At 43.4% G+C, this 16,824-nt stretch overlaps 1 protein-coding gene across 2 annotated transcripts in view; it reads right to left on the bottom strand.

Annotated features, from left to right (window-relative positions):
- The window catches only part of pir (pirin), a 192,073-nt gene that overhangs the window by 101,284 nt on the left and 73,965 nt on the right, over positions 1 to 16,824 (bottom strand). For both annotated transcript variants that reach the window (XM_068039839.1, XM_068039838.1), the window contains exon 5: positions 14,881 to 15,087. In XM_068039839.1, coding sequence (XP_067895940.1) covers positions 14,881 to 15,087 — 207 coding nt within the window. The remainder of the gene's footprint in view (positions 1 to 14,880; positions 15,088 to 16,824) is intronic.

Here is a 16,824-nt window from a genome sequence, read left to right as displayed (position 1 = left end):
GGTGGGTCTGTCCTGCTGCTGGGACAGGACATAATCCAGGGATCGTGATGGCAGTGTCTGGGACATTGTCTCTAAGTTATGATTCCGTGAGTATGACTATGTCAGGCTGTTGCTTGACTAGTCTGTGGGACAGCTCTCCCAACTTTGGCACAAGCTCCCAGATGTTAGTAAGGAGGACTTTGCAGGGTCGACAGGGCTGGGTTTGCTGTTGTCGTTTCCGGTGCCTAGGTCGATGCCGGGTGGTCCGTCCAGTTTCATTCCTTTTTATTAACTTCGTAGCGGTTAGGTACAACTGAGTGGCTTGCTAGGCCATTTCAGAGGGCATGTAAGAGTTAACCATATTGCTGTGGGTCTGGAGTCACATGTAGGCCAGACCAGGTAAGGACAGCAGATTTCCTTCCCTAAAGGACATTAGTGAACCAGATGGGTTTTTATAACAATCGACAATGGTTTCATGGCCATCATTAGACTAGCTTTAAATTGCAGATTTATTAATTAAATTCAAATTCCACCTTCTGCTGTGGTGGGATTTGAACCCATGTCCCCAGAGAAATACCCTGGTCTCTGGGTTACTAGTCCAGTGATAATACCACTACACCACCGCCTACCCCTACTACCTTCAGATTAGTTGCTAATTGATTTCTACTGACTGTTGCTGCCATTGTCGAAGTGTTTGGTGGTTTATTGAGCTGTTAAAAGTTGCTAAACTCCACATGGAGTGGTGAGGCAGTTGCTGAAGGATTTTGTTCTGACTTCAAGGATTCTGCGCAAACGAATTGCTCCCAGACATGGGTGCAGTAGTTTGGATCCCCTTAAGCCTACAGCATGTCATAGAGAATGAGCAGAGGTGACACACAGCAGGACAAACTGCTAGAAGAGTGAGGAGGAGGGCAGAAGGGCTGTCAATAGGAGTTCCCAGAAGACTTTAAAAAAAGCACATGGGATCCTTAGTTTTATTAATAGATGCACAGAGTACAACAGCTAGGAAGTTATGGTAAATCTGCATAAACACTGGTTAAGTCTCAGGTGGAGTACTGTATCCAGTTCTGGGCACCATATTTTAGATAGGATGTTAAGGCCTTACAGGAGATGCAGAAAAGAGTTATTAGAGTGGCACTACGAATGAGGGACTTTAGGTATGTGGACTGACTAGAGAAATTAGGGTTGTTTTCTTTAAAGCAGAGAAAACTAAGAGAAGATCAGATAGAGGTGTTCAAAATCATGAACAATTTGGATAGAGTAAATCTGGAGGCCAGTTTCCAGTGGCAGAAAGGTCATTAACTAGAGGACACAGATTTAAGGTAATTAGCTAAAGAACCAAAGAGTGATTCCTTTAAGGGTAATGTCCCTTTAAGATTTTAGTATGCTAATGAGCTAAGCACCAGGATGTAGTCATGTGACTTCAAGCCAGAATCATTCTGCCACTGTAACACCCAGAGTAAGGTTCTGTAAATAGTTAGCTCTGTGGGAGTCAGTTGCCAGCGTTCGCTAGAGCTGGCGAGCAGCCATAAAGACGGGGCTAAAATGTGGCGAGTCGAAGAGACTTAGTAGTTGGCAGGAAAAAAGACAGAGGCGAAAGGGGAGAGCCAACTGTGCAACAGCCCCGACAAACAAATTTCTCTGCAGCACCTGTGGAAGAGCCTGTCACTCTAGAATTGGCCTTTATAGCCACTCCAGGCGCTGCTTCACAAACCACTGACCACCTCAAGGCGCGTATCCATTGTCTCTCGAGATAAGGAGGCCCAAAGAAGAAGAACTGTATATAATAGTTTAGCTGTAATAAACTTATTTGAGATCTTCAGCATAACTGGACTTCACGCACCTCATTTATGTTGTATTAGACATCATAAAGAACACATTATCTGGTGGCAGCAGTGGTGAGAATACGAAGTTTGTGATTGAAGACCGCAGGTAAAAAGCTTCAAAACCTACCCTTCATGCAGCCAAAAGAGAGAAAGTTCCATAGAAATGATGGCCCAACCAGTAAGAAAAAGAAAACTTACCTCCAACTATAGAAGACAGAGCGCAGAATGGCAGGTTGCAAGTAAATTCCTGCAATTGGGTGAGTCATTGTGCTGACAGTCAAGGGATACTGGTTTAACAAAAACAAGCTTTGAAGTCCTTAAAAAGTTAACATTTTTTGCAAAGGCTCTCGCCAAAAAAAATGAGGAAGTCCTGACTCCTCTCCCAGGCTGATTGAAGTCAGTGCCATTACAGGATTGCAAAAGGTGGGAAAACCTTAATCACTGCAGAGCCTTCATTCACGTGGTCAAAGTTTTTTAAAAACTCATTAAGTCATGCAAACGTGAAGAAAAGCATCTATTCACCAAGCCACAGCTATAAAAATACCACTAAACCACTCGAGCGTGAACAACATAAACCAAAAAAAAAGCAAGTGAACTGCCTAGTGAACAGCTGTGTAAACAGACCAGCTTAAGTACTCGAAGCAAGATAAATACACAGTACCGTCAAATATTTGTCGCTAGCATAAACAATTGAAAATTTATTTAAGGGGAAACAGTGCAGAGTCTTAGAACAAGTCTTAAAGAAAGTTTTAAGCAAATGAACAGCAGGAAGATGGGTATCAAATTTCCCAGCATGTACTGGAAGGCCATCTGATTTCCAACTTTTCAAACAAGGAATGTGGTTATTGTTTACAGACAAAGTGATTGTTGAACCAGAGAAACAGGCTGTAAAGATGCTAATAGCAGTTGGAAATGAGGGTTGCACAGAATCAATACCTCAGGCTTGTCTGAAGAGGACCAAAAAGATCCCGCATATGGAAAGTGCTAGAAGATCAGTTCCGGTTCTGAGTGAATTTTAGAATTCACTGACTGGAATTGATATCTGACAGGCAATAGCCACAGGAATCAATAGACCAGTTTGTCAGTAGATGCCGTAGTAAGGGCAACAAATGTGATTTCTCAGAAACTGAGATGTCAGAGCGACCAATGGAGCTGGTGATTGTATCGACACCCATTGAAGTGTTACAGAAAGACCTCTTGGAAAAATGAAAGGTCACAGCATCGATGCACTGCTGGAAGATGGCATGAAGTACGAAGCCTTTGTAGCTGGACAATGGCATCTGCAAGCACTAAGTGCAGCCAACAATATCTCAAAGACTGGTGTGGTAGAATTGGGTTCCGGTTCATGGGGCACTGGCACCAATACTGGGGAAAGTGGTAGCTGTAACGTTGGGCCAGTCTATACCTGAACCGTGCTGGGGCCGGTGGTCTAGTGAGCCGCATAATTGGGTAAGTAGAGAGGGTATGAAACTGAATAGTGGGGGCAAGGGATCAAATTTAGGAAGATGTGGTAAATCAAGGAGTAGAGACAAGGCAAGAGAGAAAGGTATTAATATGGGAAATGATAAACAGACTGTGACAGGAAGGGACAGAGCATACAAATCTAAGAGTAAACTAACAGATAAGGCTAGAGGCTACAAACATAATAAAAGGACTAAACTAAAGGCTCTGTATCTGAATGCACGTAGCATTCGAAACAAAACAGATGAACTGAGAGCGCAAATAGAAATAAATAAGTACGAGCTGATAGCTATTACAGGGACATGGCTGCAGGATGACATAGATTGGGACCTGAATATTGAAGGGTACATGGCATTTAGGAAGGACAGGAAGCGAGGAAAAGGAGGAGGGGTAGCTCTGTTAATTAATGATGGTATTAGCGCAATAGAGAGGGATGACCTAAGTCCAGGAAACCAGGATATAGAAACAATTTGGGTCAAGATGAGAAATAATAAAGGCAAGAAGTCACATGTGGGAGTGATGAACAGACCACCTAACATTAACCACGCTGTAGGACAGGGTATAAAGGAAGAATTTTTTTTTATTCATTCATGGGATGTGGGCGTCACTGGGCCAGGCCAGCATTTATTGCCCATCCCTAATTGCCCTTGAGAATGTGGTGGTGAGCTGCCTTCTTTAACTGCTGCAGTCCATGTTGGGTAGGTCCACCCACAGTGCTGTTGGGAAGGGAGTTCCAGGATTTTGACCCAGCGACATTCTGCAACTGTAACACCCAGAGTAAGGTTCTGTAAATAGTTAGCTCTGTATATAATAGTTGGCTGTAATAAACCTGTTTGAGATCTTCAGCATAACTGGACTCCACATATCTCATTTATGTTTCATCAGACAACATAAAGAACTCATTACAACATGAGAAAAATGTTTTTATCCAGACATTTGTTGTGATCTGCACTGCACTGTCTGAAAGGGCAGTGGAAGCAGATTTAATAATAAATTTCAAAAGAGAATTGGATAAATTCCCTTGGATAAATTCGCGGCGGCACAGTGGCGCAGTGGTTAGCACCACAGCCTCACAGCTCCAGCAACCCGGGTAGGCGGTGGCGTAGTAGTGTTATCACTGGACGAGTAACCCAGAGACCCAGGGTATTCATCTGGGGACATGGGTTCAAATCCCACCACAGCAGAAGGAGGAATTTGAACTTAATAAAAATCTGGAATTAAAAACTAGTCTAATGATGGCCATGAAACCATTGTCGATTGTTGTAAAAACCCATCTGGTTCAGTAATGTCCTTTAGGGAAGGAAATCTGCTGTCCTTACCTGGTCTGGCCTACATGTGACTACCCCACATGGACTGCAGCGGTTCAAGAAGGCAGCTCACCACCACCTTCTCAAGGGCAATTAGGGAGGGGCAATAAATGCTGGCCTGGCCAGCGACGCCCACATCCCGTGAATGAATAAAAAAAAAAATTCTGGGTACTGCCTGTGTGGAGTTTGCAAGTTCTCCCTGTGACCGTGTGGGTTTTCGCCGGGTGCTCCGGTTTCCTCCCACAGCCAAAGACTTGCAGGTTGATGAGTAAATTGGCCGTTATAAATTGCCCCTAGTATAGGTAGGTGGTAGGGGAATTGAGGGAAGGTGGGGATGTGGTAGGAATATGGGATTATTGTAGGATTAGTATAAATGGGTGGTTGACGGTAGGCACAGACTCGGTGGGCCGAAGGGCCTGTTTCAGTGCTGTATCTCTAAAAAAAAGAAAAGAAAATTCTTGAAGAGAAATTTTTTTTGCAGGACTATGGGGAAACAGCAGGGGAGTGACACTAATGGGATAACCCTTTCAAAGGGCCTGCACAGGTTCAATGGGTTGAATTGCCTCCTTCTGTGTTGTATGATCCTAGCTGCGGAGTGGTCCCTCTCTACAGCTGCTCCAGGATTTACAAGTTTAACTGCACATCTGTCCCTCATGTGACTTTGCTGTGGGATTTGTGAGCAGCACTGGCCTTACAGTTATTTTCATTGTGTAAAGTGAATTGAGAAACTTCAATGTGAAGTTCTGGTCCCAATTTTTTTGTTGTTGCCGATCTCTTTGAAACTCAGCCACTGCTTTTTAAAATGTGGCACTGATGTGGCTCTAGCTATGAGATTATAATTACTGAATGATACAGTGACATATCTCCCATAACTTACATTGTCTCAGTATTAATACGTAACTAGTCTCAGTTGTGAACATGAAAGAGTGCAGATTGATTAATATTTATTATTAATGCAGTCGCAACTTTAAGTGCAAGACCAGTGCCTGTGTTGGTGACGGATCTTCTACCCTTTAGATGGTAGGAATTGCAGTGACCATCCACTGTGGTGTGAACTAGCCATTCTAGTTTTCAGCCCTGTTACATGTTTAACAACACAGTTTAGAATGGGGCATAATCGTCCTGGTGGAGAGGGCAGGGGGAGGAAGGAGAAAATACTTCTAATAAAAAAAATTGCATTGATTATACAAATTTCACATTGACGTTTCTCAATGCACTTTACACAATGAATTAACTTTCTGAAATGCAGTGACCTTTGTTATTATTAGTCATTTATGGAATAGAAGGAGGCCATTCAGCCCATCGAGTTCATGCCGGCTCTCCACGGAGCTATCCCGCTTGGTCCCTGTAGCAAGTTTATTTCCTTCAAGTGCCCATCCAATTTTCTTCTGAAATCATTATCTCCACTTCCACCACCCTTGTGCACAGCGAGTTACAGATCATTACCACTCGCTGTGTAAAAAAGTTCTCCCTCACATTCCCCCGCAGCACTTCCCCAAAACCTTCAAATTGTGACCCCTAGTCCTTGTATCATCAGCTAATGGGAACAGTTTTTCTTTGTCTACTTTATCTAAACATGTCATTAATCTTATAATCTCCCCTCAATCCCCTTTGTTACAAGGAGAACAACCCCAGCTTTTCCAACCTAACCTTGGAACTAAAATCCCTCATCCCTGGAACCATTCTGGTAAATCTCCTCTGCACCCTCTCAAGGACCCCCACATCCTTCCTAAAATGTGGTGATGGAAACTGGACACAATACTCTAGTTGGGGCCTAACCAGAGCTTTATAAAGGTTCAGTGTAACTTCCCTGCTTCTGAACTCAATGCCTCTATTTATGAATCCCAAGATCCCATATGCTTTACTAACCACTCTCTCAATATGGCCTGGCTTCAAACCAGTCTTCAAAGATCGATGCACATGCATCCCCAGGTCCTTCTGTTCCTGCACAATCTTTCGAACTGTGCCATTAAGTCTCACACTCTCCCTTCTGCCAAAATGCATTACCTCACACTTGTCTGTATTAAATTCCATCTGCCAGTTGTCTGCCCATTCTGTTAGCCTCTCCTGTTGCAGATGGTTTGTATCATCCTCACTGTTTGCCACACCTCCAAATATGGTATCATCAGCAAATTTTGAAATTTTACTCTGTATTCCAATATCAAAGTCATTTCATATAGAGCAAAAAAGCGGTGGTCCGAGCACTGACCTTTGGGGAAAAACTGTCTCCCATCCTCCAGTCTGAAAAACAACCATTTACCATGACTTGCTGGCTTCTGTTCTTAAGCAAATTTTTTAAAATCCAATTGGACACTGACCCTCCTATTCCATGAGCCTCAATTTTGTTAACCAGCCTTTTATGTGGCACTTTATCAAACGCTTTCTTAAAATCCATATAGACAACATCCACTGCATTCTCATCAAAAAATTCATTTAGATTAGTCAAGTATGGTCTGCCTTTTACAAATCCATGCTGGCTATCCTTAACTAACTCAAACCTCTCCATGTGCCTGTTGAATTTTTGGGATTATTGTTTCTAAAACCTTACCCATTAGTGACATTAAACTAACTGGCCTGTAGTTGCTATGACTGTCTTTACACCCTTTCTTGAATAAGGGTGTCACATTTGCCACTCTCCAATCCCCTGGCACCTCCCCTGTATCTAGGGAAGATTGGAAGATTATGGCAAGCTCTTCCACTATCTCCAACTCCACTCTGTTTAGCAACCTGGGATGCAAGCCATCTGGACCATGTGACTTATCGACCCTAAGCATAGCCAGCCTTTCCAGTACCTCCTCCCTCTCAATTTCTACCCTATCCATTGCCTCCACTGATATTTTGTCAGATTCCTCTTCCTTAGTAAACATTGATAAAAAGTACTTATTAAGTATTCTAGCCTTGCCCTATACCTCTATGCATATATCACCCTCTTTGTCCCCAATCCACTTCTTGTTACCCCCTTACTATTTACATAGTGGTGGAGTGGGACTGACTGGATTGCTCCATGCAGAGCCAGCATGGACTCAATGGGCTGAATGGCCTCCTTCTGTGCTGTATCTGACTCTATGACATGCTGGTAGAAGGTTTTCTCTTCACCTCCCCTCTCAACTTATTGCATTTGGCCTGATTTGGCACCTGGGTTTTTGAACCAATGAAAGTTTTAGATTTTAAAACGTTAAGCAATTTCTAACCCTCGTCTTGTGGAGAAAGTGCCAGCCTTGTGAAGCACAATCCACCATTTGGACATTACTTTTAAAGACAACCATTTATATGGCACAGGCACTTTATGCCACAATGATTTAATACAGTAGGCATAGCTTGGTTCAATCAGCATCAAAAAACAAGGTTCAGGGGCATTCACCTAATTGCTTTGGCTTCTGGGTTGTTAAGCAGAATATATTTTTTTAATAAAGGATAGCATTCCTATTTAAGCTAAAATTGATACACTTCCCCAGAAAGGAGACAAGTAACAGTAAGATTGGTGTCAGATCATATATGATAATCCCATGGTAACCTCTCTCTGCACTGCAGCAGGTACATGGCTGGCTCCCATCCACCCTGTAAGAACATTATGCCTCAACTATTTGACACCTTTGTGTTTTATCTGTCAAATAAAGAGACAGTGACAGGTTTTCTTGTAGGTTTAAAACAGAAAGTCAATTATTTATTGATCACTACACCTTAATCTGAAATTATCGCAACCACATCCACTCATTCATTCAATCACACACACATACACTCCAGGCCTACTCGGGTCTGCAAATGAGACCCGACCCAGCCCGACAGAACCCCATCCGACCCCAAGCCCGACCCGGCCCATGTCCTTCCATTTTTTTCCCCCGTCCAACCAGACCCAACCAGCAGTTAACCTACCTTCCATTTTTCACTTTTTTCTTTACCTGCACAAGCTTAAAATGACTGTAGCAAAACCACCTTTAAAGTACAAAAAGTAAATTAACATTAGAGTCACTTACCTGAGGTGGTGACAGAGCGTGTCCAATCCGGCCTGAGCCCGAATGCCAGACCCGAAAGTGCAACCCGACCCAACACATATTGTCGGGTCCCGTCGGGTTCGGGTCGGGTAGCAGGCCTTTAACACACACGAGAAGAAACAGATAGAGAGGAAAAGGGGTAAGTGGTTGGAAGTGGAAGGAGGTTGCGGGGGGCATGGTAAACCTCTTGAAAACCGAGTTCTCATTGGTTGCAGGCCTGAGGTATTTGTAGATTTCTCTCTTGGTTGAAAGTTCAGTTGAAGACAGTGAATCACTTCTAATTCACTGCTGTATAGGTGCAGATACAAAATTCTACAGCAAGGCATGTCCCTTCTAGTTTGCTGGGTGCTCTCCCAGTTCTTTAGCCGGATAAGCTGTTTTGATTCTGCTTTCTGGGTGTCTCTCTCTGTCTCCAGGCTGTGTTTTAAGGTAAAGATGTGTTACATCTCTCCTATGCTGGAAGACAGGTATTTTCTTCCCTGTAGTGATCGGCAATGGCCTAGAATATGGCTACTTCACACCTTCTTTGTTTCAGAAGAACCCATTCAATTCAAAAAGGTCTCTTGATGGGTTCAGAAGAAGAATAATCTGGTTATGATGGCTTCACTTCACACCTTCTTTGTTTCAGAAGAACACATTCAATTCAGGAATATTTCAGAATGGGTGTAGGATGGGTAAAATTGACACCCCTTAGCTTTGAAGATTTTCCTTTGCCCCTGTCGGAATATACAAAGGCCACGTCTTTTAACCTTCAGCGGTCATTGTGGAGCACATTGTTCACTTTTTAAAAGAAAGGTTCATTTTTAAGAGACAAAATCAATTTTTATAACTCTTCAGTTTTTGTCCATAATTTTTCACTGTTGCACCTCTTGTAAGCATGACACAATATTCAGACAAATATAAACAAAGATGAGCAGCGGCTTCTTCTGGTCTCCCGGTAACCGTTCTTCTCTCCTTCAACATCATCAAGAATAGGTTAACTAGCCACTCAGCTTATCTGATGGTTATGAGTCAATGTTATGTGCAAGTTGGCTGCTGTGTTTGCCTGCATAACAGCGACGACACTTCAGAAACAATTTGTTCATTGTAATGTGCTTTGGAACATGCTGGGGAAATGATCAGGTGCTATAAAAATGCAAGGTTTCAGCATAATGTACAGCTCTGTGCTGTATCAAATAAGGCTGAACTTCTCACCAAAGGCAAGACAAGCAGTAATAATGCTCAGCTCATGATCTCTGAGAGGAGCAACTGGAATCAGAGCAGCTTTGATTTCAAAGCCTGCGAATTTGATTGTACTGTCGGGGGGGATTGGGGAGGAAGGGGGGAGGGGGGGTTGCTGGGGAGTGCGAGCACTGCACCTACCTGCTAGTGTTGTCCCTGGCAGCCCATAATATTGGTACTGGCTGCTGATTATCATCAGGCTGCAGAGACCGCTACCTGCGATACTCATTAGCTGAGGGGTGGGCAGATGTTGGGCACCTCTTACAACATTTAAAGACAGCCAGCACCCCTTAAAATGGAGATTGCAGCCTGGTTGAAGGAGGAAACAAGGAAGCACCTATAAGCAACGAAATGGCTTCTAGACCTACAGATCACGCTCTCACGTTCTCAGATGCTGCCTTGGAGACTCTGATGCACACAGTGGACAGGAGTCAGGAATTCTCCCAGGCCGTCGGAAGAAGTTACAGAGGAGGTCCATGCTTCTGCCTGACAAATGGTAGATGCATTCCAGTGTAGCTCCAATTTATGTTGGGGTTTCGCAGAAAGCATGAAGGGAATAAATGAGAAAAATCTTTGGGAGAAGCAAAGAAATAAACAGTCGAAGAATAAATAAAAACAGACCAAACAATGGTGGAAACAAGTGAATATAAAACAAACACTTTCATATTCTGAGTTAACAAAGTGTGAACCGATTCTTTACAACCACATTTCTAATTTCATCACAAGAAAAAATCTTCCCCCATGCGCCAAACCTCTAACTGAATGATTCATCCACCACAGACCTAAATTTACAGCAAGAGATTAAAGTCTGCATAATCTTCTTTAAGAGTCCAATGCATGTCAAAATCTAGCATTACAGATGCGTTCAATACACGACTACTCCAAATCAATCCTTTAAAATGACAAACACAAACAGCAGAGCTCTTAAAAGTACAAGGTAACATAAATAAAGAGCCTTACGAAACTAAAACGAGTACCAACTTTAACACACATCAAAGCATTTATTTGAAATTTCATGAACAAAGAAGCTCCAATTGTGCAGGACCTGATCACACTTCCAGAACATCTTAACCTTCACAATTAAATATCCAAGTACTAGATTCCTTTGAACTCACAGAAGATTAACACATTGCCGTTATCTAATTGTGATGTGATGTCAAGGAGCTGAAGGATTTATTTTTTAAATTGAGATGTCTTTGGAAACAGAAATATGACTCATTACAAGTTGGAAAAATCAATTGCCATATATCTGCTAACTAAGCAAATCAGCAACATGTGATCAGAAAAGATTAAAAGAGGAGGACCATGACTGCATAGTTACCAGATTTGGCAAACACTTTTATTTTTAAATACACCTCTTGAAAACACATGACCACAGGAGTGGTTGAAGGATTTTAGGGCAAGCTGGGTGCACACAGAAGGAAGAAAGAGGATAGAAGGATTTGGTCAGACAGGGTGGGAAGAGGTAACTGGAGTGGGAGGACCCTCATGTGGGCAATTAACACCAGCATAGGGCAGCTGGGCTGAATGGCCTGTTTTATATCGTATCTAAACACAACCGTCCAAAGTATAGACTACACAAACATCAAAGTAGGTGACACATTATCAAATAATCTACTCACCTGCAGGATATTTCTTTGAATTGAAATGTTTCATTGGACATCATCATTTGCATAACAGGCCATACATGGTAATTGTCAGAATTACACTCCCAGGCAGTGGGGGTACAGTCAGTGTGTTACACTCCCAGGCAGTGGGGGTACAGTCAGTGTGTTACACCCCCATGCAGTGAGGGTACAGTCAGTGTGTTACACACACCAGGCAGTGGGGATACAGTCAGTGCATTACACCCCTAGGCAGTGGGGGTACAGTCAGTGTGCTACACCCCAGGCAGTGGTGGGTACAGTCAGTGTGTTACACCCCTAGGCAGTGGGGGTACAGTCAGTGTGTTACACCCCCATGCAGTGAGGGTACAGTCAGTGTGTTACACACACCAGGCAGTGGGGATACAGTCAGTGCGTTACACCCCTAGGCAGTGGGGGTACAGTCAGTGTGTTACACACACCAGGCAGTGGGGGTACAGTCAGTGTGTTACACCCCTAGGCAGTGGGGGTACAGTCAGTGTGCTACACCCCAGGTAGTGGTGGGTACAGTCAGTGTGCTTGACCCCCAGGCAGTGGGGGTACAGTCAGTGTGTTACACCCCCAGGCAGTGGTGGGTACAGCCAGTGTGTTACACCCCTAGGCAGGGTGACTGCAGTCAGTGTGTTACACCCCCAGGCAGTGGTGGGTACAGCCAGTGTGTTACACCCCCAGGCAGTGGGGGTACAGTGTGCTACACTCCCAGGTAGTGTGGGTACAGTCAGTGTGTTACACTCCCAGGCAGTGGGGGTACAGTCTGTGCATCGCACTCCCAGGCAGTCGGGGTACAGTCATTGAGTCAGTGTTTGCTGAGCAGAATCAGCACGGATTCAGCCCTTACCCACACACCCCCACACAGCCCCTGTACCCACTCCCCTGGATTGGCCCTTCCCTGAATATGGCTACTATTACACTGCACCAGGCCTCTCAGCTTCACTACGACAGGAATTACAGTCTCTTTATATCCTGTAGGCAGGAGCTCTCAGGGAAATAGGAGTTACTGTCCACACTATGTAGTGTCTGCTATATATGCCATTAGGGCTAGGAGCAGCACTAAGCACAGAGTTAGACCCTGCCTCATGCATTCACGGCTAGACTGAGTGGATGTGATGTGGATGGGCTGATAATGAAGAGAAGGGAAATGCTGGCAATGAATGGGTACAATGGGAATATGAATGGCAATGAAGAGGAGGGGAAAGGGATAACAATCAAATGGAGAGGGAAGGGATCAGAAGTTGGAAACGGATCTTTGAGATGGGGAATGACAGAGAGTTCCAATAGTAATTGAGAGGGAATGGGGAGGGAAAGAAGGATGGGGGATGGGAAGACAGACTTGCTTGACCTCAGGAGTGGAAGGAAAATTTAATTGGGCTGATAGGGGAGGAGTGACAACCTGAACGTGGAGAGGGAGGATGTATCACAGTGTAAACTGGGCAGGTTGGAGGAGATGGTCTTCTCTCTGTGAAAGGGTAGGGAGTTGAAGAGCATAGAGAAGGGGCCGGGTGCGGCAGGGGAGGGGACAGGGGGTGTGGCAAGACTAGGGTTATCTGTGTGACAGTGACTACTGTGGTTACATTTGGGGAAGGGATGATCTGGTTAGTCCTACTGAAAATTCAATCAGGGAGCATGGTCCTGGACCCCAGCCAGAAATGGAATACCAGTTTTCAGCCTTCAAGATTTGGATTTCTTTCTCACACTTTTGTGTACTTGTGTTTTTGTTCTCTTCCAATATAAGTGAAGGAGTGTTGCGTGGACCTATCATAAAGTCAGAAAGCCCAGGTATCTCTCTGTCTTCACACCAGGGTTGTGCTCAAATTCCCAACGCTTCTGAAGATTTTGCTAGTTTTCTAGCTTTAGACATAGCTCCCTCCAGACCAGTAACATCATAGGAACAGGAGTAGGTTATTTAGTCCCTTGAGGCTGTTTTACTGTTCATTGAGATCTGTGACCTAATCACTAGATTCAACCATGATAATTTTTGCAGAGAAGTGTGAAGTGATGGATTTTGGTATGAAGAATGGAGAGAGGTAATGTAAGGGAAGAAGGAAGACTCACATTTGTCTCGCCCTTTTTGCAAACACCGCACATCTCAAAGTGCTTTAGAGCCAAAGTATTTTAGAAGTGTACTCACTGTTGTAAAGTAGGAAACTTGGCAGCCAATTTGTGCAATGTGATAATGACCAGACAATCTATTATTGTGATGTTGATTGAGGGATAAATATTGGCCAGGACACCAGGGAGAACTCCCCTGCTCTTCTTCAAAATAGTGCCAGAGGGTCTTTTACATCTGCACAAGCAGGCAGATGGGGCCTCAGTTTAACATCTCATCGCAGAGACAGCACCTCCAACAGTGCAATGCTCCCTCAGCACTGCACTCGAGTGTCAGCCTTGGTTTTTATCCTCAAGCACTAAATTGGGACTTGAACCTTGTGACTCACAGGTGAGAGTGCTACCAACTGAGCCACAGCTGACACTGTAAGCTATTAACTAAATGGTGTAATTTTATAGGGGTGAAAGAACAGAGAGATCTGGGAGTATATGTATACAAGTCTTTAAAGGTGGCAGAACAAGTTGATGAGGTTGCTAAAAAGCATATGGGATCCTTGTGTTTATAAATAGAGAAATATAGTACAAAAGCAGGGAAATTGTGCTAAACTTTTAGAAACCACTGACTTGGCCTCAGATGGAGTATTGTGTCTAATTCTGGACACTTCTGGAAGGATGTGAAGGCCTTGGAGAAGGTGCAGGGAAGATTTACTAGAATGATACCAGAGATCAGGGACTTCAGTTATGTGGAAAGATTAGAGAAGTTGGGATTGTACTCTGTAGAGCAGAGAAGGTAAGTGGAGATTTAATAGAAGTGTTCAAAATTAGGAAGGGATAGAGAAGCTAGGGAGAAACCCACTGGCATTAGGGTCAATAACAAGAGGACACAGATTTAAGGTAATTGGCAAAAGAACATCGAGGGAGATGAGGAGAATTTTTTTTGTATGCAACAAGTTATGCATTGTCTGCAAGGTAGAAGTAGATTACATAGTAACTTTCAAAATGGAATTGGATAAATACTTGAAGAGGAAACATTTGCAGGGTTATGGGGAAAAAGCAGGAGAGTGAGTGGGACTAATTGGAATGGCTTTCAAAAAGCCAGCATTGTCAGGATAGGCCAAATCGTCCCTTTCTGTGCTGTAAGGTTCTATAATTCCAAAACACTCAATGACAATGGGAATGAAGAGTATGTTTGCATGATTGGTCAATGCAAATTGCTGTTTAGGCAGCATAATATCACAAGGGCAAATGGTAAATCTGATATGCATGGAACTGAAGAGGAAGAATGGGAAATCAGGAAGTATCATGCCTTAAAATACATCAATGTCCATACGCTCATGTCAAACAATATTATGCCATGTCCGTTCATCTCAGCATCAGTTAGGTTTAATTCAGTTTTAAAATTTACCTTGGCTCCAAGGGCTTCTCCTGAGATCACAGCTACCGTCACCCCATCCTTGCTGGGTTTAGGAATGGTTTTACTCAGCAGTTCCTGGTACTGAGGTGCCATCATTTTCTTTGAACTCTTCAAGTTGACCCAAAGCTGAAGTCCATGCCCGGGTTCATCAGATGATGGCATCTCACAGTGGACCACACCTCGACCAGCAGTCATCCACTGTCAAACAACCATTGCACAATGACATTACAAAATTACCCAGTAATCCCTCTCTGCTCATTCTTCAGTGGCCATCCCAATGATTCCAAGGCTTGTCATTGGCAGGTTTGCCTTTGATGTACAAGCTATTTTACTAATTTCCATTGGTTGACTGTTCTTCTCCAATGTCTGTGGACAGGGCAAAGTAACAAAGAAAACTCAGACAGGAGCATAGGTAGGAGAAAGGGTATTATAGTACTAATTATGAGTGATACCCCATTCTGCTACGTTCTGCTCCATTCTGACAGTACAACCTGATCTTATTTGCCCAGTTATTATCTACACATGTTTGGTGGAATACAGTTTGAATTATAGACAATTTCATTTTTCCTAGTTAAGCTCTGGGTAATCAAATGCTCTTTCTTTTTAATTTTGTCTGTTGATTTCTGAAAAGTTGACTCCCAAACCTATTATATATATATATAAAACATGAATCCACTGTACATTTACATTCCACAGTACATCATACACAAAAGCTTCTGGCTTTGGTTCAAGCTGTACATGGAGCAATGTATGTTTAAAGGTTGGAGCAATTTGTTACTGGTCTCTGGGGTTTCAGTTGGCGAGGAAGTAGAGTGGAGTCAGTTTAACTGGATTAACAAGGTTTTTTTTAATAGTGCATGTTTGTGCAGGCGTCCAACCTTGTATATGAGAGCGAGCCCCAGGAACTAAAATCATTTCAGGTCTCAGCGTGAAAACTTGTCACTTAGTCATACAGAATTAGACATGAGTAGTTTAAGCAGTGTGTTACTTAACTAGAATTTGACACGAGTGTGTTCAGGAGTGTGTTACTGATACTCAATTAGACACAACTAATTTAAATAGTGTGTTGCACATCCACAATTTGACATGAGTACATTAAGCAGTGTGTTACTGATATACAATTAGACATCAGTAATTTCAGCAATGTGTTACTCATCCAGAATTTGACACGCGTATATTAAGCAATGTGTTACTGATCGTATTCAGCAGGATTTTGATCCACAAATTTTCTATGGAAAAGCCAGACCACACAAACTTGCAATGAATAACAAAAATAATTAAGCATCAGAAGAAAAATCACGGTGATGCATTTTGGGGGCACTAACAAGGCAAGGGAATATACAATGGGTGGTTGGACCCTAGGAAGTACAAAGGGTCAGAGGGACCTTGGTGTACTTGTCCATAGATCACTGAAGGCAGCAGCACTAGTAGATAAGGTGGTTAGGAAGGCATATGGGATACTTGCCTTTATTAGCTGAGGCATAGAATTTAAGAGCGGGGAGGTTATGATGGAGCTGTATAAAACACTAGTTAGGCCACAGCTGGAGTACTGTGTACAGTTCTGGGCACCGCACCATGGGAAGGATGTGATTGCACTGGAGAGGATGGAGAGGAGATTCACCAGGATGTTGCCTGGGTTGGAGCATTTCAGCTATGAAGAGAGACTGGATAGGCTACAGTTGTTTTCCATAGAGCAGAGAAGGCTGAGGGGGGATCTGATTGAGGTGTACAAAATTATGATAGATATAGCATAGATAGGGTAGCTAGGAAGAAACTTTTTTCCTTAGTGGAGGTGTCAATAACCAGGGGGCATAGATTTAAGGTAAGGGGCAGGAGGTTTAGAGGGGATTAGAGGCAATTTTTTTTCACTTAGAGGGTGGTTGGAATCTGGAACCCACTGCCTGAAGGGGTGGTTAGAGGCAGGAACCCTCAACA

This window comes from Heterodontus francisci, chromosome 10 (genome assembly GCF_036365525.1).
Source record: "Heterodontus francisci isolate sHetFra1 chromosome 10, sHetFra1.hap1, whole genome shotgun sequence".
Taxonomy (NCBI): Eukaryota; Metazoa; Chordata; class Chondrichthyes; order Heterodontiformes; family Heterodontidae; genus Heterodontus; species Heterodontus francisci.
The sequence above is the reverse complement of the archived record's forward strand: the minus strand, read 5'-3'. Positions and strand labels throughout refer to the sequence as shown.